Source organism: Bos javanicus, chromosome 3 (genome assembly GCF_032452875.1).
Source record: "Bos javanicus breed banteng chromosome 3, ARS-OSU_banteng_1.0, whole genome shotgun sequence".
Lineage (NCBI taxonomy): Eukaryota > Metazoa > Chordata > Mammalia > Artiodactyla > Bovidae > Bos > Bos javanicus.
The window spans coordinates 94488273-94512893 of NC_083870.1; the positions used below are offsets into that span (position 1 = coordinate 94488273).

Consider the following 24621-nt stretch of genomic DNA (forward strand, 5'->3'; position numbering starts at 1 on the left):
TTTAAAAAAAACTATATAATTCATATTTATGCCAAGAACACTACAATTGACAGAAGTTTCATCAACATTCTTACCTATACCTACTCACTCTGAAGGCCGGAACATTTCCTTGGGTTGAGTCAGGATCTCAGTATGCTTTGTCCAGGAAAAGTGAAGGTATGAAAATATAAAACAAAAAAGAATATTGGCTCATTACACACAAGAGAGGCCAGCCATTAAGAGTTGTTGTCAACAGGATGAAAGGAAATACTGAGGAGAGCTCCTCTGGGTGAGTAGTTAAAATGTGATCAAAATGTAAAAGAGGAAGTATATATACACAAAATACTTCTATCGGTATTGATACAAAGACATCTCTGAAAAGATGATAAAACACCTACTTGAGGATTTTCAGAAATGAGATTCACAGAACTATAGGAACATAAGAAATACTGATTCTGAAACACCTCATTTGACTGCTGATGAATTTCAAAGTTGTTAGGTTAGGGAACCTGCCCAAGGTCATATGGTTAATGCCACAGTTTGGACTAGGACCTAATTCTCCTGAATTCCAAATGAGACATCCCCACGCCCCAACCAATTGCTATACTACCCATCTCTTCTGTGTTCTTAACCACTTTAAGTCCCTTTAACTCTCTTGGCCCCCACAATGTACCCTTTAGGGAAAGTCAAAAGAACAGCGTTCTGGACTATGGAGACCATGTAGACCTGCTGATCTAACAATGTAGGAAGGAGTATATCAAACAATGACTGGATTGCAATTCATTTTGGGGTGAAGACCAGAGAGGAAATACAAAAGGAGGAAATTCTGTAGACAACAAAAGGAGAAGCACAAGAGGAAGTATTATCCTCTTTTGTTATTTTATTACTGTTATTTTATTTTGTAGTTAAGTCCATATATTATATAAAACATAACAGGAAAAACCAACAAATGTATAAAATAAATTGAGGTGTCTGGATGGAAAAAAACACAAGAGCTTTGCTTTCATGTCTATAGATCTCTTGATATGTTATTGGTCTTGCACTAGAGATATCAAATAAAGATATCTAGCTTGAAACAAGATTTGATATGCTGCAAGGTTAAGCCATAGTTTGATGATGGGTCATGACAGATTTTCTAAATCTTATTCTTAAATACTGGCTCTAACAAATGCTGATATAACAAAGTGCAAGCTTTTATCATCAGATAGCAAGAGGGAAGCTTCAGTGAATGAATGCAACTTACCTCCAAGTCCTCTGAAAGGAGGTGAAAAAATATATACTGTGTTTTACCAGTATTCCCCCAAAGCATTACCTAAGCATGCAGGAGGATGCTGTGAGCAGCTACAAAAGTAAGATCCAATCCAGAGGTAGGTTCAAGGCCAAGAGTAGAGGAACGGTTGAAGTCCTCCTGGGGCCAGTACCATTTCACAGAATGTTCATCTGTGCTGGGGAATGAGTCTATGGCCTATTTTTTCTGATTTGAAAGGACATTCCCAACTTCAACCTTGCTGAAAAAGAGGCATTTTTGCACCTGCTATTAAGAACAGCTAGAACACAGGATAAGGCTGGCATAAAATTATTTAGCAAGCACATGCTAGGTATTCCAGTTTGAAATCTACCAAACTGTAAAATCAAAAAATTAAAAAGTTGAAGATGGAGCTGTTGTTCCTCAAAGATGAAGAAACCATCTTACAAAAAGAGGGATTAGGCACTCACTTAACTCTATACGGAGAACATCCTTCTCAAGCTAGATGGAAGATGAGGAAGAGCACTGCTACAGGCTGACCAGGCCATTTGGAGACCGAGAGGAGAGGAAACAAGGCATTCAGGAAAGCTAGTAGAAGAAATTCTTCTGGGTCTAACTAGGTAAGTGAATCTAAGGCAACTGCACCAAAGATATGCTACCCATCATGCCAGCCTGTAGCTGGTGGCAAAACATCTCAAGACATTTTAAGCCCAGGAAAATATGAGAAATATGTTAACCAAGCAAATTAAAACCAAAACCTCCAAAGGTAAAAATCTCCTCAGATTCGAAATCCAAGACCCTCACTTTTTATTAATTCTGTGCATCATTAGAAAAAATAAAAAGTAACAAATGTAAAGATTTGCTTTATTTCTACTGGGGTAAGGAGGAGGATAAATAAAACTGGTTTCCAATTTGCTCTCCACTGTATACATACATACCCACACACACACATACACACATACACACACCTAAAATACCCCAACAAAGAACAAAAAAAACCAAGAATTAAAACCCAAAAGACCCTCAAACTGCACCAACACTTCGTATTTTGTCCAAAAGAATAGATCCTGGGAGGAAGTGCAAAATGCAAAATTAATGACCAAAAAATGCTGAACAAACAGCATTATCAATATACAAAATATTTATATTACTGAACTAGTAACAGTTGATGTTCTCCGTGTCTGTAAAACTTTGGAACCACATAGCTGATTTGTTAAATCTAGTCCATGCCAGCTTCCAAAAATCAGAAAAGATCTTAGTTAGCTTCATTCTTTGATGCCTCATCAAAATTTTCTACGAGATCTGAAAAAAAAAAGTTAATGAGTTAAATTTACAAAAAAGAAAGTAAATGCAATCCCTATCTTCTGGCTCAACAAATACTGCTACCAAAATTAGCCTGAAAAGACATAGGACAAGAGGCAGAAACAAATTGGGGGCATTTCACTAATAATGCTTCAATTTCTGCTTAAAATAGAAACCTTAAGGAAATGTTAGTCCTTTTTTGCCTAAGCAAACTACTAAGGTGAATAGCATTTTCGTATGTCAATCATAATTCCTATAGAAATGCTATAACGTAAATTTATAATCACAATGATTCCAATTTAATAAAGGCATATTCTAACTCAGTAAATGCAGTAGAGCTCTGTGTGACAATTTCTGATTCCACATTCTAAATGGGAGGGTTTTTTCATTAGACTGTATGTGCATCATTATGAATCCATTTAAATTCACAAGCTCACCATCAACAAAAAACTGAAAAATCATCACAATGAATTAAATGAGATAAACAGGATGCAAAAAGTCTTAAAACTAAAGAAAGGTTGCTTACCTGGAACATCATCCTCCTCCTCATCAATGTCTTCTGGTTTTGGGGTTTTGCTATCCAGCACTACAAAAAGTTTACTTTAAAATTAGTCACTAAGAACAAAGACCTTTATGGAACACTTACAGTGTTTATTTTTTTTTGCCTATCTACATAGTTTATAGAAACAAATCTTACATAGCTGTTCAGGAGAAGCTAAATATTGTCTAATCTAATCCCATATTTTCTATTTAATACAAAAATTAATAGAAGTTTAACTTCTTTAGATATACACTAAATATGCTTGGCAATCTCAATGTGTAGTGAAGGTACAACATGCAAAATGGAATAATTTACGTGAGTTTAAATAAAGACGTTATAGTTAAATTTATTCTCCAAATTCCATATTCTTCAAATACAAAAATCAACATTCAAGATTTTTTTCTATCTCATTTGGTATAAAAGTATCAAGCTTTGCAGAATGAACACTGAAATAAAAGGCTCTGATTTTCAGGAATGACAAGACAAATTTGAAACCAGGACTATCTTGGACATTCAGAACTTACAGGTGCTTCATTTGTAGTATCATCAACAATATTAAATGAAAATATAGTTCTGTGATATCACTGTCTTCTTGTTATTAGTCAGAAGTAAATACCAAATCAACTATTTATAAAATTTCCTTTTAGGTAATTACCTCCCAAATCTCTATATTACCACCAAATGTATCTGAATAGTCTATAGACTGCACTGCATTAATCACTGAAGGGACAAACTCAAAAATTTATGAAGCATACAAGTAACGTTATAAAAGTAAAATTTACGAACAGGCAAATCCTTCTAGCATGAAATAGATACCTTTAAATCATTAGGTTCTTTAATTAAGATGAAAAGGGAAAGAGGCATTAACCTGAAATACTCACCTTGCCGAGGGAACTGTTCAGCTAACTTCCTAAGACTTGTTAAGCTGTCAGCACCAAGCTGACTTAATATTCCAGGAAGCATTTCTGTGATTGGTTTGGCTTCTGCATGGCCGGTAATTGCAAAGGTGTTGGCAGAAAGGGAAGCTTGGACTTTAGGATTGTTGAAATGAATAACTGTCCCATCATCTTTAATCATGTTCACCTGTATGATCACAGAAAAAAATATATTTCACATATTTGGTACAACTCAAAAAATATGTTTAAAAAACAATTAAAAACAATTCTTGTTTTTTACCTGGTAGGTAGTTTTGCAATCCTGATGTAATAATTATCTATGCAGTGAATTTGGGCGGAAAAACACCCTAGCAACAAAGTAAAATGGTGTTTATGGCACAAATTACTAGGATGGTAAAGAAATAATCACTTTATTATAGAATCTAGATTCTATTATTTTGTTATTATTATTGGCTGTGCCACATGGCTTACAAGATCTTAGTTCCCTGACTAGGGAATGGACCTGGGTCCAAAACAGTGAAAATCCCATGTCCTAGCTGCTGGACTGCCTGGAATTCCCTAGAATCTAGATTTTAAATTTAAAGATTTCTACTATGAGAAGGAAGATCATGCCCACATTTTTTAAAAAAGGGAGTTATCAGTCAAGAATTGGCTTCTTAATGAAATTACCCATTACTCAATTTACACTATCAAACTAAATCCATACAGATACTACTGTATCTGTACAATAGTTAGCATCTTACTTATGGTTCGAACAGGTGGTAAGGAGGTAATAGTGTATGGTAAAAATAACCACTGAAAACCCATAAAGAACACTCAGAAATTTAATCAATCAGGGTTTCACTCTTTGGAATATCTAGTAAATTTACAAAAGTTTCAACTTGTTTTCCTCATGTCATTCTTCATAGGAGATTTTGTCAGTTCCTCTAATCCTTTTAGGTGGAGCTTCTCAACAACCTTCAATAACCCTTGTAAATGACAAGAAGCTCTCCCACTCAGTTGTCTAGCCATCTGAACATTTATCAGTTACTAGGAAACCCTTAAAATCATAGCTTTCCTCAATATGAACTGCTTCAGATTTAATTTCATCCATTGCCTGGGACTCACTGAAAAGGAAGGTTGAATGTGTGTGCACTATGTAAAATGTTATTTTTCTCTCTCACTCTTGCTGTGTTTTAGTAGAGCTGTATGTATTATATTTGCATATAAGTTAAATGTGTAAATAATGTGATTACACTATGCAGTTGACTTCACTGGGTAAGTTACCTTGGTGGTAACATGCTTATTATATAAAAAGGTTAGGAGAGTTAATTCTTGGCTACTTTAGAAGCATTTCATGGTCCATCCAAAAACTGCCCTTGTCAGAATCAAGCAGAGATGCTGAGTGTTCTCCATGGTCAGTGGAAGTGGGCTTTTCTTCCTCAGAGGTGATCACCACCACTGACACACAGCACCAGAAAGGAAGGGGAAGAAAGGGGCTTCTAAATTTCAGGCAAGACCTGGAACACAGAGAAAATAAAGGCAAGTCCCCTAGAAAATCGTAACTAAATCCCACAAATACTATACAGAGTAAGCATTCAATCCAACTGAACAAAAATCATGAGTTAAAAATAATTTATGTTAACTTTAGAAAAAAATATGCTATGTACTTCTGAAGATAATTATTGTGTAGGTAGAAAAGTTCAATGCAAAAGTAGCTTAAAGTATGAGAGAGGAATGGCATGAGAAGGTAGCAGTGGCATAGTAGATATGAAATGTGATGTTTTTCTGGATCTGTTCCAGAATCACATAATTTTAGTATGGGAAAAGAATAAAGATATGGTAGGACTACATTTTCCCAAATCAAGACCCATCACTTAATAAATGACTTCTATAACACTACCAGGGGTGAAAAGTATCCCAACATTGGAATATTAGATATTTTTTATTTACAAACATTACAGTCACAAGAAATTTAAAATCAGTATTGCTCAAAAAAAGTCAGGCCATATATTTGTTGAACTTAGAGGTCTTCTAGTTCAAATCTCTTGTTAAAGAAATAAATACTAATGATAAAGAGTTCTTGGTTAAGCAATATTGTTGTTCAGTAAGCAATATACCCAGGACAAATAACTGATTATGTGCAAACTCAGAACTTAATTAAACTTAGGCTTCCCAACTTTATTTAGCTTCTTTCCTATGATGTCACTCATATTCTTAAACACCTATTTGTCTATAAAAATTCAATTGTGTGGCACCATAAAAGCTTGTCAGAGAATTATCTATCTCAGAGTACAGGTTAAATAACAGCAGATATATGAATAATATATGTCATACCTATTCCATGTCAGATTGTGAAACAGAAATTAATGGTTGTTTTAAATGAGGTTGTGTAAAAGATGTAACTTCATGAATAGAAAGGTCCAGAGACAGGTGGAGAGTTTAATTTTAGAGTTGAGAGAATGAAATACTAGAGGTTACAAAGGCCAGAATCTTTTATTTCAGTCTAACATTCCTTCCCCTCTACTGAGCAAATAACATGGTTATATATGGCTCCTAGATACAGGTTATTAGAACTATCAAAGGATTAATTATTGAGCGAGCAACATGAACAGGACACTTCCCAACTCTTTTAAGAGGCAAAAGGAAGGATAAGGAATTTGTTGAACTGACAAAGCAAACTATATGCATTTCATGTGAAGACTTCACTTTCTCCAGTGACTTTACTGATGTTTGGTCTATGTTAAGTCATACAATCTATATACAGTATAAGGAGAAGGAGCAGACAAATAAAGACTGTTAAACTACCTACCGTACCAGCTCTCAGGTCCCTTTTTCAATCAATCAAGTATCCCCTTTATGTCACAGTGCTTTTTCCACTTAAAAGGTAGCTGAGGTAAAGAATGCTACTTGAATTATAGAGGAAGAGGCTTTTTTTTTTGACCCCAGTTCAGAACTCCAGATGCCCTTGCTCTTATTTTTCACTCTAATAATACTGACATGTTTTGAAGTTACCAGAAACAACTACTACGTCCTCCCATGCATAGTTTATTTACATACGCTATTTTCACTGTTAAAAAGAACCTTTTCCTGCTTCTCCACATTGCAAGTTCCCATTTATCCAAGACACAGGTCAGATGCTTCTTTCTCTGTGAAAACTTAAGGTGGTTTACGCATCTTCCGATTTCATGAAAAATGATACTATACAAAATTATGAGACACAACATTACCTCAAGTGTCAGCACATACTTCAGTTCAGTCGCGTCTGACTCTTTGCGACCCCATGAACCACAGCACACCAGGCCTCCCTGTCACATCACCAACTCCTGGAGTCCACCCAAACCCATGTCCATTGAGTCGGTGATGCCATCCAACCATCTCATCCTCTGTCATCCCCTTCTCATCCTGCCCTCAATCTTTCCCAGCATCAGGGTCTTTTCCAATGAGTCAGCTCTTCGCATCAGGTGGCCAAAGAATTGGAGTTTCAGCTTCAGCATCAGTCCTTCCAATGAACACCCAGGACTGATCTCCTTTAGGATGGACTGGTTGGATCTCCTTGCAGTCCAAGGGACTCTCAAAAGTCTCCAACACCACAGTTCAAAAGCATCAATTCTTCGGCGCTCATCTTTCTTTATAGTCCAACTTTCACATCCATACATGACTACAGGAAAAACCATAGCCTTGACTAAACAGACCTTTGTTGGCAAAGTAATGTCTCTGCTTTTTACTATGCTGTCTAGGTTGATCATAACTTTCCTTCCAAGGAGTAAGCGTCTTTTAATTTCATGGCTGCAATCACCAGCTGCAGTGATTTTGGAGCCCAGAAAAGATAAAATCAGCCACTCTTTCCCCCTCTATTTGCCATGAAGTGATGGGACCGGATTCCATGATTAGTTTTTTTTTTTTTTGCTGTTAATGAAACTTTTATTTTAATGAGTCACAGTTAACATCCAAACTGTTGAACAATCTTCAAAGAAAACTGCAATGTGCAAGGCTGAGTTCACTTTAGATATCATCAATGTCTCCATCATCATCTCCAATGTCATCAAACTGGATTTCATCATCTCCAGAGCCAAATGTATCAGTTTCATTGATTTTAGCATTTTCTGGAAGCTTGCCATATGCCTTCAGATTTCTAGCCTTATCTGCATTGTATTTTAAGATTACATCAGCTTTATTATTATCCTGGTAGTCCCGAAGACCAACCAATATAATGTCTGAGGTATTTATCTAGACCTTCTTTCTCAGTTTCCCTCTGATGTGGTACAATCTCTAAACACCATCGAAACACATAGCTTCCAATCGTCCGTTTCCCAACATTTTGATTACTTGGGCATACTCTTGCTCATCTTCTTTGAACACTAGCGCCCTCTTTTCAGGTTCATTCTCATTCTTGCCTCTGCGTCTGTTTTTACCTCCTTTACCTTTATTCTTAGGCATGGCGGTGACGACGCACTTGGGGCGTCTCCGACTTCTCTCCGGGTGGTGGCGGGGAAGGTCTCCGGAAGGGAGACGTGTGAGATAGGGTGACACGAACTGACTGCGAGAGACTGGGTCGCGTCTGCCGGAGTCTAGCGATGGACATCTTCCGATATCCGCCTTCCCGATGCTTGGCCGCAGCAAATGGCGATGCGCCTGCTTGCGTCCGTTATCCCCACCTCCCAACGTCAGCAGGCCACACCCCCTCCGCTGATCTTAGTTTTCTGAATGTTGAGCTTTAAGCCAACTTTTCCACTCTTCTCTTTCACTTTCATCAAGAGGCTTCTTAGTTCCTCTTCACTTTCTGCCATAAGGGTAGTGTCATCTGCATATCTGAGGTTATTGATATTTCTCCCGGCAATCTTGATTCCAGCTTGTGCTTCCTCCAAGCCCAGCGTTTCTCATGATGTCAGCACATAACAGTCACTCAAATTTGCTGAATGAAGTCATCTCTTCCATTATTTACTGACTGACTTCAGAGAGAGCACCTTCATCTGTTAGTACAGCTAAGAAATTCTATTAAAGACTTTTTCTATGGATCAGATCAGATCAGATCAGTCGCTCAGTCGTATCCGACTCTTTGCGATCCCATGAATCGCAGCACGCCAGGCCTCCCTGTCCATCACCAACTCCCGGAGTTCACTCAGACTCACGTCCATCGAGTCGGTGATGCCATCCAGCCATCTCATCCTCTGTCGTCCCCTTCTCCTCCTGTCCCCAATTCCTCCCAGCATCAGGGTCTTTTCCAATGAGTCAACTCTTCGCATTTGGTGGCCAAAGTACTGGAGTTTCAGCTTGCATACGACATCTCAATAGATGCTGAAAAAGCTCCTGATAAAATTCAACATCCATTTACATTGAAAACTCTCCAGAATGTGGGCATATAGGTGACTTACTGCAACATAAAAAAGGTCACATATGATAAAACCACAGTTAACATCATAGTCAATGGTGAAAAGCTGAAACCATTTCCTGTAAAATCAGGAATAAGACAGGGATACTCACTCTCACCATTTTTATTCAACATAGTTTTGGAGGTCCCAACCACAGCAATCAGAGAAGAAAAAAAAAAAAAAAGGAATCCAAAATTGAAAAAAAGTCATAAAACTGTCACTGTTTGCTGATGACATGACAGTAGTATTCAGAGAAAATCCTAAAGATGTCACTGAAAAATTACTAGAGCTCATCAATGAATTTGGTAAAGTTGCAGGATACAAAATTAATGTATAGAAATCTGTTGCATTTCTATACACTAATATGAAATATCAGAAAGAGAAATTAAGGAAACAATCCCATTTACTAACACATCAAAAAGAATAAAATACCTAGGAATAAACCTCCCTAGGGAGGCAAAAGATCTATACTCTAAAAATTATTATGATGCTAATGAAAAAGATTGAAGATGACACAAACAGATGGGAAGATATCATATTCTTGGATTGGGAGAGCCATAATTGTCAAAATGACCACATCACCCAAGGCAATCTATAGATTCAATACAATCCCTATCAAATTACCAATGGTATTTTTCATGGAGCTGGAACAAAAAATTTTATAATTTGTATGGAAATACAAAAGATCCTGAATAGCCAAAACAATCTTGAGAAAGAAGAATGGAGCTGGAGGAATCAAGCTCCTTGACTTCAGACTACATTACAAAGCTACAGTAATCAAAACAGTTGATACTGGGTTTTCCCTGGTGGTCCAGTGGTTAAGAATCTGCCTCACAATGCAAGGGACACCAGTTTGATCCCTGGTCCAGGAAGATCCTACATGACACAGGGCAACTAAACCCATGTACCACAACTACTGAGCCCATACTCTGGAGCCCATGAGCTGCAATGACTGAGGCCATGCACCACAGCTACTGAAGTCTGTGCACCTAGAGCCCTTGCTCCACAACAAGAGAAGCCACCACAATGAGAAGCCAGCACACCGCAACTAGAGAGCAGTCCCTGCTCACTGCAGCTAGAGAAAGCCTACACATAGGAGCGAAAACCCAGTGCAGCCATTTAAAAAACAAACAAAAAAATAGCATGATATTGGCAAGAAAACAGACACATAGATCAATGAAAGAGAATAGGAAATCCAGAAATAAACCCATGCACTTATGGTTAATTAACCCATGACAAAGAAGGCAAAAATATACAATGGGAAAAAAGACAGTTTCTTCAGTAAGTGGTACTGGGAAAACTGGACAGCTACATGTAAAAGAACACCATATACAAAAATAAACTCAAAATGGATTAAAGATCTAAATGTAAGACTTATACTATATAACTCCTAGAGGAAAACACAAGTAGGACACTCTTCAATGTAATTGCAGCATTATTTGTTTGGATCTGTCTCCTAGAGTAATGGAAATAAAAACAAAAATAAACAAATGAGACCTAATTAAACTCAAAAACTTTTGCACAGCAAAGGAAACCATAAACAAAATGAAAAGGCAACCTACTCAATGGGAGAAAATATTTGCAAATGATATTACCAACAAGGAATCAGTTTCCAAAGTAAAAACCTCAATATCAAAAACAAAACAAAACCCAAATAATCTAATCAACAAATGGACAGAAGACCTAAACAGACATTTCTTCAAAGAAGATATTATACAGATGGCCAGTAGGCACATGGAAAGATGCTCAATACTGCTAAATAATTAGAGTGCAAGTTAAAACTACAATGAGGTACCACCTCATAAGTCATCATTAAAAAGCCTACAAATAATAAATGCTGGAGAGGCTGTGGAGATAAAGGGAACCCTATTACATTGGAGTGTAAATTGGTGCATCCCCTATGGAGAACAATACAGAGCTTTCTCAAAAAACTAAAAACAGAGTTACCATATGATCTAGTAATCCCATTCCTGGACATATATCTGGACAAAACTCTAATTTGAAAAGATACATGTATCCCAACGTTCAAAGGAACACAATTTACCACAGTCAAGACATGGAAACAACCTAAATGTCCATCAACAGATGAACAGAGAAAGAAGATGTGGAAGATACACACAATGGAATATTACTCAGCCATAAACAGGATGAAATAATGCCATTTGCAGCAATATGGATAGACCTAGAAATGATCAAATTAAGTGAAGTAATTCAGCCATTATATATAAATGACTGAATCACTTTGGTGTACACTTGAAACTAAGACAACATTGTAAATTACTATAATTCAATTTTTTTAAATGGTTAAAAATTTTTAAATAGTTAAAAAAAATTTTTTTTAATTTAATGATTAAAAAAGGATTCACACATAGTGAACGGAAAAAAAGGTTAAAATGGCAGATTTTATGCTATGTTTATTTTCACATAAAAATGTGAAAAAACATAAAACCAAAAAAGCAGGGTATTTGGGACTTCCCTTGTAGTCTCATTGTTAAGACTCCATGCTCCACTGAGGGGGCATGGGTTCGATCCCTGCTTAGTGAACTAAGATCCCACATGCTGGCAGCATGGCCAAAAAAAAAAAAAAAAAAGGCAGGACATCCAAAGAAATTAAGACTGCCATGTAATAAAAAGGTGACCAGGACAGAGTGCTTTCCTTTAATTCTCCTGCATTCAGAGCTGTACACCCATTGGCACCTGACGCTCTAGGGTGAAGGAAGAAGGAACCACAGTAAGGGTCAACCAGTAACTTTAGGAACTTTAAGTCCTTTTTCTGTACAAGTGGTTCAAGAAAAGGAAAATATTAACAGTAAAACTTTTGTGTACAATTACAAAATTTAAATTCCCAGTCCTAAGCTTTCTCCTGAGCTCCAGCTCTCTATGACTAACTTCTTGCTAAACAATTTCACCTAAAATAATCAGTATCTCTTACATTTAACAGGCCCCAAACAACCTGGGATGTCCATGGGAGTCAGCATGCTGTACACTATAAATGATGAATAAACACAGTTCCTGCTGTCAAGAGTCTTGTAATCAAGAGACTACGGCAAACAGACTACTTGGTTAATAAGTAAGTAATCATACCCTATAATATGAGGTTGTAATAATAAACATATTCAGGCACAGCAATTTAAGTTAAGGCGAGTGGAAGGACAGACAAAGTGTTGATTATTATGCCTGGAAAGAAGGGAAGGTTTCATAGAGACAGAATATACCTTAGTTAAGGTAGAAGCTATACTCTGAAGATAACAGTAAAATTCCATCTGAACCATCTGAACCAGAGAAACAGATTTTTGGTGACATTTCTTACCAAATACATCTGATAAAATCAACTGTCTCTGAGAAAAGAAACAGATTCTACTTTTGATAGATTCATGTTATCATCAGGGTGACAACACCGTCACTATATTCAATCAGATTACCAAATAAGAAGCATATCTAAGTATCTTCAACTGTCATAGAACATAAGAATTTTTCAGGAATTGAGTTCTGGATTATACTCTCAGAGTTTACAAGGCATTCCTTCCTAAAACCTGGTCAGTTACTTGGCTTCTTTGTATGAAACAGTCTCTGGCACTCCCCTGTCCCTTTCTGACAGCTCTGGATTTCTGTCTTTGCTGCTGCTGCTGCTGCTGCTAAGTCACTTCAGTTGTATCCGACTCTGTGTGACCCCATAGACAGCAGCCCACCAGGCTCCCCATCCCTGAGATTCTCCAGGCAAGAACACTGGAGTGGGTTGCCATTTCCTTCTCCAATGCGTGAAAGTGAAAAGTGAAAGTGAAGTCACTCTTAGTCTGACTCTTAGCGACCCCATGGACTGTAGCCCACCAGGCTCCTCCGTCCATGGGATTTTCCATGCAAGAGTACTGGAGTGGGGTGCCACTGCCTTCTCCTTTGGTGACAGGTAAAAGAAATCTACATACAATTAAACTTATTACCTCAAATCAACTACTAATTAATACATAAAAGATCAGAGAAGTCCCTCTTAATTCAAACAGTCCTTTAGCTTTTACATATCCGAAGAGGACATAAATTAAGCATTGCTATGCTAAGTCACTTCAGTCGTGTCCGACTCTGTGCGACTCCATAGACGGCAGCCCACCAGGCTCCCCGTCCCTGGGATTCTCCAGGCAAGAACACTGGAGTGGATTGCCATTTCCTTCTCCAATGCATGAAAGTGAAAAGTGAAAGTGAAGTCGCTCAGTTGTGTCCGACTTCTAGTGACCCGATGGACTGCAGCGCACCAGGCTCCTCCATCCATGGGATTTTCCAGGCAAGAGTACTGGAGTGGGGTGCCCTTAGGAGAAGAAAAAATAATCACCAATACCAAAGGCCTAGAAAGTAAGATCAGAATTTTACTAGGCAAAAGTGCAATGAGTTTTTGAAACCCACCACTGATCTCTCTGTGCCCAAGCCACCAAACTGAGTACTTTCTACTGGTTTGATGTTTTGAAGGTCAAAGTATAGAAAACATAGTAATGTCATTTTTGTTTTACAGTGCTACCATTGCTATCTTCTCTTACCATTCCTATCTGCTCTTTTCAAAAGTTTTTTTTTCTACTTTCCTTAAACTGCCAAAATCCCAAAAGATAGTACATTCTAGAGTTTAGCACTTTGAAAAAGTTCAAAACAGCCCAAACTGTAATTAATGTGTTTATTCTAAGACATATATATTTTTTCCTATTTTAATGTTTCTGAAAACTGCATGTTTTCATGTATACATTTAAGGTAGTAGTTTCTTTTTTCTTCCAAGAAGCTGTTTTTAAAGTGTGTCTCATCATTTTCTTGAAGAAAAAAATTGTTTAATTATAGTAACACATATGTAATGTTTGAGGCAAACCAGATTATATACAGTATACTAGATATGCCTAAATAAAATTATTTTATATCTGCAAAGTGTTATATAAAGTACAAATATCTTGGTTCTCAAAAAATCAATTTTAGAAAGAGGGAAAGAAGGAAAAAAGTAAAACTTCCCATTTTAGGCTCAAACATTCGGAAATTTTATAGCTGTTACTTCATGTTGTTAATTTTCTTTATGTGTATTTTCTCTGTATAACTAGTCTGTGAGGACTGGAAGACGTCACTTACGTACCCATATGGAGGTAGGGGTGCCACAAGAGTGTGTACATGTCTACTGTTGCTATTGTTGTTCAGTCATCCAGTTGTGTCTGACTCTTTGTGACCCCATGGACTACAGCACACCAGGCCTCCCTGAACCTCACTATCTCCCTAAGTTTGCCCAAGTTCATGTCCATTGCATCAGTATATGCCTATATGTACCATTAATTTTCTGTGCAACATTTTGGAGCTATGACTCCCCAAACAGAATTGCATTGGCAACACCAACAAAAATGAATTTACAATATAATTTTATATATGCTGTAATAAATTTAAATACAGGGCATTATGGAGGTACATAGGAAAGACATCTAACCTGTCTTTGCATATACGTATACGTGTGCTACCAGGAAGACTTATAGGACAAAATAACACCTACATTAATACCTGAAAAGGAGAAAAAGCAATGTCCTTAGAAATACTTTTGGCAATTTCATTTATCCATGATGGTGTAAGTAATGAATTCTGCATGGCAGGTACTCAATAATACAGGATAAGGCAGGTAGAGTCCCTTTCTTTGGTGGGACTTTGAAAGAATGGAGAGGAAGGAGGGGCAGGAGGAGAGGAAAAGGTCAAGAATGGGCCTAAGTGTAACTAAGAAGACCAAAGCAAGATGAATCAATGAATAAAATGAAGTCTGGTTTTGACATACTTAGCTCAAATCTGGAATTCAACACTTCCCAGCTATGTGATCTTGAGCAGGTACCCGACTCTCTTAAGTCTCAACTTTCTTATCTGTAACCAACAATAACTAATTCAAAGAGATACCACGGAGCTAAAATGCATAATACATATTTTGTTTATCTGGCTAGCTGACTAGTTTCCCTACTAGATGTTAGGCTCTAAAGAACAGAGACTATGAATAATATCTTATGCATCACTGCCTAGCAAAATGCTTGGTATACAGCAGATATTCACTACCATTAAATATTCAATATGACAATTTGAACTACAAAAGTACTATGACCTCAGCACAGCATTATAATTAGGTTTGATTATATGCTGAAGAGATCAAAGACTACTAACCGATTGGTTTGTTATTTCACTATAAAACACTAAAAGTTTTATTAATTATAAGGGCCACAGAGTTTTCCAAATCTGAACAAAATCAAACATTCAGAAAAGCATGCCCTTGGAGATAAAATCTATACTTCAAGGAGGTAAATAAAATCTTTTCCTCTCTCTAAAGAAGTGTTTTCAACAAAGGGTGATTTGCCCCCTAAAGGACCTGCATCAACGTCTGGAGACATTTTTGGCTGTCTTAACTGAAGATCTAGTGGGGAGACTCCAAAAATACTGCCAAATATCCTAGAATGCACAGGACAGTTTTCACAATAAAGAATTATTTGGTTCAAAGTGTCAATAGGGTTGAGGTTGAGTGAGGAGGGGTTGGAGTTGGGAGAGTAGAAAGATAGGCAAAGATGTAAGACTGCCTAAACACTTATTAGTAGGTTAGGGTTAATATTATCAGAGTTCATGTCCATTACTGCCACTTATTCTTCTTTTTAATAAGGCTGTAATTTTTAAAGAGAAGCTTAGATTTGCTTTTTCTCAAATATGTCCCAGATACAGAATGATCTCTCTGGAAATTATTTTAGGTCAATGAAAATATATGAAAACTTTTAATAGCTCAGGGGGGAAAAAAGCATTTTAAATACTTAATTTCAAGACTTGCAAATGAAGTTTTAATACTTATCAGAGTAAGAATGCACAGCCATATCTAGCTATAAGGAAAAAAGATACATGTGACTTACCTTCCCTACTATTTTATCAGTAAGTTAATTTTGAAAGTACAAAGCATATTTAAACAAAGTATTTATTTGTTCATATATCCCCAGTGGAAGGAATATGTGGCACTTTGCCATTTCACTGCCTTTTCTTTGTTACTCTTCTATGTCTTTAATAGAGATCCTCACCTCTACATTGTTTCTGATCTATGTTTTACAGCACATGTGCATTAATAATCTACTAAAACTTGTGAGGTAGTACTACACCTGGTAATGATGTAATAAAATCTGATAGTAGTGAAAATTTAAACAGAAATGGAATCATCAGGTAGAAGTAGATCTAGATGGTAACAGATCACAAATTGTTATTATAATTTTTCTTGCATAAATCAATATTTGGCTTCTGATCTGAGAAAAGTAGTATCATCAAAATAATTTTAAAATTAAATTAATAGTTTTTGAAAGTGGTCTAATAAGAAATGCAATTCATGTAAAGCTACTGCGAGAGCTGAGTAATAATTTGAGAGACTGTGAAGAGCAGAAAGGTACTCTTACGGGAAAAAAGTCCACCTTATTGGAAGAAATCTTTGGTTTACCTTATTTCTGTATTATTAGAAAAAAAAATCTTATTTTACATTAAAATTAAAGAGTAGGTCCATAATTTTGTCATATATGCAAATATTGGGTTGGCAAAAAAATTCGTACAAGTTTTCCGGTAAGATAGTACAGAAAAACCTGTACGAACTTTTTGGCCAACCCAGTACTTTGAGTCTGAAAAGTATAATGAATTCCTTAACCACCTAATAAAATCATTTTTTTGACAATCCAATTTTATACAGTAGGCAAATTCAATAGCTCCAGTCCTTCAAAAAGAGAGTATCAGATTCATTTAAGCTGATATGTTACATTTGAAAGTCTGGATAATCATTTGTGAATGCTCTGTTTATCCACATAACAATTTACAAAGTGATCATACCTCTTCAATACCAGCTATATTATTCACAGCCAGTTTTTTTAGAGAACTCTGAAGTTTTTTGTCATCAGCTGTAGCTGTTCTATGTACCACCTTCTTCTTTCTGCGAGCTGTACCCTGAAAGATAACCAAACAAAAGTGTTAGCATGCCATGCATTTGATAACTGTAATCACTTGTCTTCCTCTCCATAATATTCTTCCTAAAACTCACAGAAAAAACTGCAGACTTAATAGTAATGGTTAATTAGACTTCTCAGTCACAGAGTTGTGACTGTCAGCCAAATGCAGATTTTTGAAGGTTAGTTTCTAGCCAATTTTTCTTATTCTTTCCAATATCTAGCCTGTGTCATTTTAACACATTGTTTCAAAAGTTTTCTAACAAAAAATAATTTTTAACTTCAAAATAACCTGAAGTGTGCTTTACTTCAAATTTCCAACAAATAAGGAAAGTTTTTTATACTATCTACCACCCTCTAAAGATATTCTGAAACTTTGGACATTACAATGTAACAGGTAAATGCCTATTATATGAGTGTTCTAGAATCCTAGAACCTAGGAATGAAAAAGATCAAGTTCTTACATTACAATGGGAAGGAAAAGTCAATATATAAACAGATTAGATTATTTCAAACAGGATAAGTGTATTAAGAAAAAAAAATAACAGAGCAACAAGAATATTGGGTGGGGGCAAAGCACTACTTTATTAGAATGCTCAGGGAAGGTCCCTCTGAAGAGGTGGCGTACGAGCTGAGACTCATGAAAAGATTTAGGTGTAGAGTGATCCAAGAAAAATGAAACAAGAGTGAACCTGTCATTTCTAGACAGAGCAGACCAGTATGACTAGAATAAATAATGGGAAAGGTAAAGGAAAATGAAATCAGAAAGATTGGTAAGGGCCAGATCATGTAACCTAATGTGCCATGAGCAGGAACTAGACTTTATATCAACTGCAATAGGAAGCTACTGGAAGGTTTTAAGCATGAGAATGGTTTGATCCGATTTATGATTCTAAAAGATGACTGAGGTTGCTGTGGAAAATGAACTATAATGAGATCAATCAGGAAGCTACTGTAGAAGTTCTGACCAGAGATGAGAGTGGAGATAACGAGAGCTAAGATGGTCAGAAGAACCAAAAGGATTTACTGATGGACTAAATATAGGATATGAGGGGAAAAAGGAATCTAGAATGATGTTTAGAATTTTGACCTGAGCAAATGAAAATTATACTATTTACTGAGATAGGAAAACTTTCTTTCTAAATGGATATTTTGAAACTCTAAATAATTTTTTCCATTGAAAAACTATTTAAGACAATGAATTAAACTCCTGAGCCAATTTAAATAAATGTAACCTAAAGCAGAGCTGAAGCACTACCAACAGTAGCCCGTATATTGAGAGCTAAATCTTTCTGAGACTTGCCAGGAGTAAAAAGAAAGGAAAGGAGATTTTAATCTCTGGTTAGCTTCTGTAGTATTACTCAGGAAATCAGCCTTATAAAGGGTAGGCAGGAGGCTTAGTCTTAGAAACTCTGGTGGAAGTGGAAGAGAGCCCCAGGAGTAGCAGCGGAGGCTGTAATGAAATCTAGTTAAAGGATGGACTAAGAGAGACTATTAAGATAGATGGCCATTAATTTGTGAAGTGTTCCTGATTCAACTGCTTGCTAGTTACAATTCAAATGATCCTTATGTACCTTAAAATCAACTTGTCTATAAGCTCATCAGTCCACCAAACTATTCTTCCTATACTTCCTAATTTTCATAGCTCTAAAACCAGAAATTTGGAGGCCATCCTAGACTTCTCTCTCACCTCTGTCTCCCACATTCTATCCATTATTAAGTTGTGTCATATACAACCCCTAAATTCGTGTCCCACATACTACAAGCTGTAGCTTCTCCTCTATGCCAAACTTGTTTTCATTTTCCACAATGCCAGCAGCTATCTTTTAAAATCACTGTTACTGTTTTTTCTTAAAATTCTTTAGTAGTTGACCTTGCCTATGGGATAAAATCCTCATCTCCTTAGTATGACACACAAAACTATGATCTGACTCTAAATTACCTGTTTCATTAGCTGCCATTCTTTATCCATTATAAACTCTAGTTGTAACAAATTAAAGCAAGCCATTCCACTAAGCATCATGCTATCCACTAAGCATCTTAGCATCCCATATGCCTTTGCATGTGTGAGAATGACAATCTTCCCCTTCACCCTATCTCATACCTGTTGTTTATTCTTCAAATCTCTGCTCAGTGATGACTTCCTTGACTCAGGTGCACCTTATACTTCATTTTAATATTTACTATTCTGTAGTGTAATTTTGAGTGCATCTCCCTCCCAAGCTGAATTGTGTCAAGAGCAGGAAACTTTGACTTATTTATCTGTTGTGTGCTTGGCACATAGCAGTTGCTCAATAAACTAGCTGAATGACTGTGCCAACCTTCTGGCTTAAAATATACATTAGTGATGTGCTGTATCAAGCTCTTCCAGGTATATTCTGTGTTTCTTGAATATTCCTAACTTTTGCACTGATATATTACATTACTTGCTGCTACAATGTGACTAGTACTTTGGTTACATGAATTTGTTACTATGAGTCTGGAGTTAGATAACTGTATTACTAGGAAAGAAGGAGAAAGTATTAATACTAGTTGTTTCTTCCCTTCCCCCTCTCCTGTTCCTATCCCCAGGAACTATAGTCATTATCAAAGTAAATGACACAGTGGGGCTGCTACATACTATCCAACCTATCCCCTCCCTAGGTCTGAGGTAAATACTATTCTTGCTTTTCCTTTTACAAAGATTGTATTGAGCAGAGATAAAGGTAGAATATTCTCCTTGAACCCAGGGTTGGAACTAAAGGGAATCAAAGATTTTCAGTGATCAGAACTAACTCTCCCTTAAGTTTCAAAGCACATGGAATAAGAATGCTCATGTTCACATTCACCAACATAGAAAATCAAGTAGGAATTTGGGAGGAAAACCTAGCAACGAACAAATGTACCATCAGCTTTTGCATCTCCCAATGTAAACCTAACTGAAGCAGCAGGGGTATCCAGTCAAGACAAGGTAACCTCAAGATCCAGGAATATCTGAGGGTGAGTCTAACATAATAACAGCTGTCTTTTAGTAAGTGTCTAGTCTGTGCCAGACACTGTTTGAGGTGCTTTATAAATATTACTCTAATATTTAGAAGCATCTTATGTAGGATCATTTTTATTTTACAGATGCAAAAACGGAAGTTTAACAAGATTGAATAACTTGTTCATATCATTTAACCACCAGAATATTAAAAGGTCTCAAAGGTGGCTATTTCAATTGCACCCATCAGAGAGATATCTTCTAATTACCTATTTTAGATCTAGACATGTTATTTTCAAATTGGAATGTGGTTTAATCTTGATTAATTTAAAAAAGTTTAGATCTTCAATGACCACAAATCCAAAATAATAATACTATCTGGTAATAACACATTCTCCTACCAATTTTTCTTATGCCACACTCACCTTGCCCCCTATCCGGACCTGAGCCTGAAGTTTGGCTAACTTTTCTTGATTCATGCTGTTGGTAAATCTAGGGGGGGAAAAATAAATTTGTTAAAGTCACTGTTTTATTTACCAAAACAACTGTTTATACAACAGTACCTTCTGGTTCATTGAACCTGTAATATGCACCACCACCATGATAATATTGTCTATATTTTTTAAAATATTAATAACTTTTTCTAGCTTTATAAGTCAAATAGCAAAAGAACCAAAATTAAGTAATACCAAGAGGGAGCCATATATACAAACAGAAAATAGAATTGAGATTCAAAATTACTTATTCGAAGATCCCTCCTTAAAAGTGTAATTCGGTACTCTGGTACTCAATAAAACCTAACCAATTCTAAAATCTCTGTAGTTACACCAGTTTCTTCCCCAAAGATTTCAACAGAAGAGAGCTATTAGCAAATTAGCACAACTTTTTTTTTCTCTCAAATAATATTCTGTATTATTTTTTTAAATCATAGATAGAAGACAAAAGAAAGAAAAATCTGGACAAAGAAAAAATTTCAATAGTCTAGCTGTCAAGATATGAGGTAGTCATGGCATCCTATATTCAAGATTAGGTGGTATGTTAATAACAGGAAAAGAGAACCAGATTTCAGACATTCGGTGCTTCTGCAGCACTTTCCACAGAGTTCATTCAAAACCTTGCAATAACTTAGTATGTCATAACTGTCAAGATAGTCTTGCACATAAGGTAAAATGCCTCCTTGCACAATTCGACAAAAACCTATCTCTGCTACATTAATACGAAATTTTGCAGGGAAGAGGAGAATCTTAAAAATAAACTTTTAAAGGCTAATCTTGATTTTGAAAACTCTAAGTTCATTATAAAGTCAAGAAACCTAGTCTGGTCAGCCCTTTCCTACTAAGGAAAAAAAAGTTCTTCAGTTTATAATGGGTCATAACATTCCACACTATATAAACAAATAAAAGCCAATGTTAAAAGTCTTATTTTACTTGTTCTTAGATCAACAGATCACTATTGAGATACAGCAGAGGGAATAAAGGGTAAGGCTGTTGTCAAAACTTTTTGGTTGATTCTCTAAACTCTTTATAAACATCATCCAGATGAAAAAGATATTGTTTTCTTCATTTTAGAGATGAAAGAATCAAAGATTATGTAAGTACTAATCTTTCTGTATTCTGACACTGTACTGAAGAAACAAACCTGTGTATCTCTCTGCTTTAAGGGCGAAGTCCAGTTCCTAAATAACATTTAGAATTTACAATTCTTCAATCTTTACTCAGCACTGTATCACAATGCTCAAGCAGCTAAAAAAATTCTTTTATAGGAGTTTAAGTGTGAATAGAGTACAAAATCAAAAGGCTTAAGTGTGTGGCAATCTCAACTTAAATCTGACACTGACACTTAAATCTGACACTGACTTAAATCTGCTGATGTAAATCCCAATCTCTACAGTTTCTATAGAAAAGGACCAAAATTCACTGTTCTCAAAGTAATGCGGCCATGAAGGTGTAGTGAACTAACAAAGAGCCTAAGGAATTTTTTATTAAAAAAGGGGCTAAGTGAAAATATTAGAACCAGATACAAGATAAACTTTTTGGGACTTCTCTGCATTTTGAAGTAACAATCCCTAAGAGAAGAGATGGAAGAGATGAAAGTCAAAATAGAGCCTTGATCTGTTTGAAACAAAGCCAGAACAAAATTAACTCTTTAAATCAATGTGCAAACAAGAACAGATTCCATTCCAGGTAATAAGTATAATCAAAAACTTGTTCTCAAGGAGTACCTCAGAGAAAAAGCATTTTAGGGAGGCTGGAAGTTCAAAATTGGAAGGGAAAGAAGAAAAGTGGTTCTTTGTCTACTACCAGGTTGGGGTGCATGGAATTCAAGTAAGAAAGTGGACTGGATTCAGTTCATGAGAGAAGAGATGTCAAGCTCAGAATCTGGAATAGACCTCAAAGATAACCTGCTTTAACTCCCTGTTCCTCAATCAACCTTTCTTTTTATTGTACCTGTTATTTCTGTCCTGTATAGGATGCCATCTCAAATACTGGAAAGCAGCAGCAGGGTTTAAATCAGAAATACACAAAACAGCTCACATCCCTTCCAATTTAACAGATTTGGAAATAAGGGCCCTCCTAGGCCCAGAAGGGAGAAGTAACTTCTTAAGGCCATGATTAGTGAGTTCTTCCTTGAGGATCCTAGGATCTTTAGTCTTTTCCTCAAGGACTGAAGAAACGGTGCAAATAATGAGGTTATATCCAACATTTACTGAGTGCCTAAGTTTTAAGCATTATAGTAGGCATTTACACATACCTCATTTTTACACAGAGATAAAATAAATTCAATCTTTAATCCTGACTTTTTATTATGTGGCCTCTAAGAGAGGCACAGGCTTTGCAATCAGAAGGATCAAGGTTCTACTACTTAAGGCTTCAGAAACATACTTTACTTCTCTGAACTTGTATTCCTTCCGTATTAGAAAAAGTGTAACACCACATACTTCACAGTATTTTTTTTCAGAGCTAAAGATTACGTTATCAAGCACAGGGATATTCACAGCAGATATTCAAAAACTGGTAACTATTGTTACCACTCAAGGGACAGAGCTGCTACAGTGAAAGACCGTGGGAACGGAAGTTGAAACCGCCATTCACTGGATGTATTAACACTGCCTGTCGTTCAATCATCAACTTCCTGACAGCCTACTATGCACCAGGCAGTGTGATAGGGCTAAAATGATGGGCAAGGCAATGTTTCAGAGAGGGTGGTAGCCCTGTAAACAAATCCTGCCATTACGAGGTGAAGAGCAATGCCACGGAATACGGTCTCCAGAGCCTGGGGCCGGGGCTTGCTAGCCTCAGTTTCCTTAGCTGTCGAGTTGGAGGATCGAATGAGGTGACCGCAGATAGGTGGTATAAAGCTCACAGCGTTATTGTTGTGAATAATGAGGAGTAACAAAACAGAGGCGGGGGACCACCTGCCTCCTAGGACTTGATCTGGGCGGCAACAGCGCTGGCCCGCTCGCCCCCACGGAAAGCGGTGGTGCTGGGGACCTTCCCTCAGGTGCAGACCCCCAGCTGCGCCGCCGGTAACCGACAGGCCAAGCCAGTCGCTTCCGCCCCCACTCAGCGCGCCACGGCGGAAGTGGCAGCCCAAGCGGTTGGCGGGTGTCGGAAGAAGAGGGCGGGGGGAGACCGTGCGCAGCGGCCTATGGCCGTGGAGTGGCGGGACCGCCGGGGGTCTCACCTGAAGCAGGGAGGGTCCTCCAACACCAGCACGCGGCAACAGCAAGATGGCTGCCTCAGTCGAGACAGAGAAAGACGAAGGCGGCCGCGGCGGCGGGAGTGGGACCCACGTGACACATCCTGCCCCGCCTCTCTCTCACAAGAGCAGCCTATCCTGGGATCGCATATACGAACTACAAAGGCCAAGCCGCTCTGCGCCTCCCAATAGAAAAGCGGCAGGTGCAGTGGCCGCGTTGCATTCTGGAGCTTGCAGTCCCCCTGGAGTTCCATTGTGTCCGTGCCTGCAATTTGTAGGGAGTCTGATAAAGAGGAGGTGTGTATTTTTGTTCGTTTGTCCTTTTGCTCTAGTTGTCTTTCACTGGGCATTAAGTACGCACACGCACTGCCAAGCTTAACTAGTGTGGGGACTCAATTAGCCTCCGTTCTGGAGGAGAGACGGGAAATTTTGACCTGTTTGCTATGCATCCGAGAGGAAAACTGAGAAATAACCCAGTTTAAAAACAACAAAAACAAGTAGATTTAAGAAGAAGCTTTGCACTTGTAAGTACCTGCAGTGAATTATGACCTGGCGCCCTGAAGAGCTAGGTCAGTTTTGCAATGAGAGATTCCAAGTTTGGTTTTCTCGGAGCTTGCGTCAGTTGGTTGCATCATCCCTGAGAGGAGAATTTAGGTTAAAAGGGAAAATAAAGTCCAGTGCTTCTTCTCTAGCAGGAAGGGGCATTCT

At 37.3% G+C, this 24621-nt stretch overlaps 1 protein-coding gene and 1 pseudogene across 4 annotated transcripts; both read right to left on the bottom strand.

Moving 5' to 3' along the window:
• Positions 1 to 2015: 2015 nt before the first annotated feature.
• BTF3L4 (basic transcription factor 3 like 4) lies at positions 2016 to 24018 on the bottom strand. Of its 4 annotated transcripts, none has more exons than XM_061411978.1 (6): positions 23899 to 24018; positions 20640 to 20706; positions 17140 to 17253; positions 3950 to 4151; positions 3054 to 3113; positions 2016 to 2527 (listed from the first exon to the last, which is right to left on the bottom strand). In XM_061411978.1, exons 2-6 carry the CDS (start codon positions 20691 to 20693, stop codon positions 2481 to 2483), a joined length of 477 nt encoding a protein of 158 aa, XP_061267962.1. In that variant the 5' UTR covers positions 20694 to 20706; positions 23899 to 24018; the 3' UTR covers positions 2016 to 2480. The 4 variants fall into 4 exon arrangements, with proteins under 4 accessions (XP_061267962.1, XP_061267963.1, XP_061267964.1 ...); XM_061411979.1 differs by lacking the exon at positions 23899 to 24018 and adding an exon at positions 23634 to 23847; XM_061411980.1 differs by lacking the exon at positions 20640 to 20706 and having other exon boundaries at positions 23899 to 23996.
• Positions 5470 to 13422, bottom strand: LOC133244597 (eukaryotic translation initiation factor 1A, X-chromosomal-like; annotated as a pseudogene).
• Positions 24019 to 24621: the final 603 nt, after the last annotated feature.

What these genes read in the sequence shown, in the direction of transcription:
- BTF3L4 (XM_061411978.1), bottom strand. Translation starts at nt 20,693, where the DNA reads ATGAATCAAGAAAAGTTAGCCAAACTTCAGGCTCAGGTCCGGATAGGG. An exon ending in ATATAGCTGGTATTGAAGAG is followed by an intron (nt 4,152 to 17,139) that starts GTATGATCACTT and finishes GTGATCATACAG; the next exon opens with GTGAACATGATTAAAGATGA. An exon ending in TGAACAGTTCCCTCGGCAAG is followed by an intron (nt 3,114 to 3,949) that starts GTGAGTATTTCA and finishes AACTTTTTGTAG; the next exon opens with TGCTGGATAGCAAAACCCCA.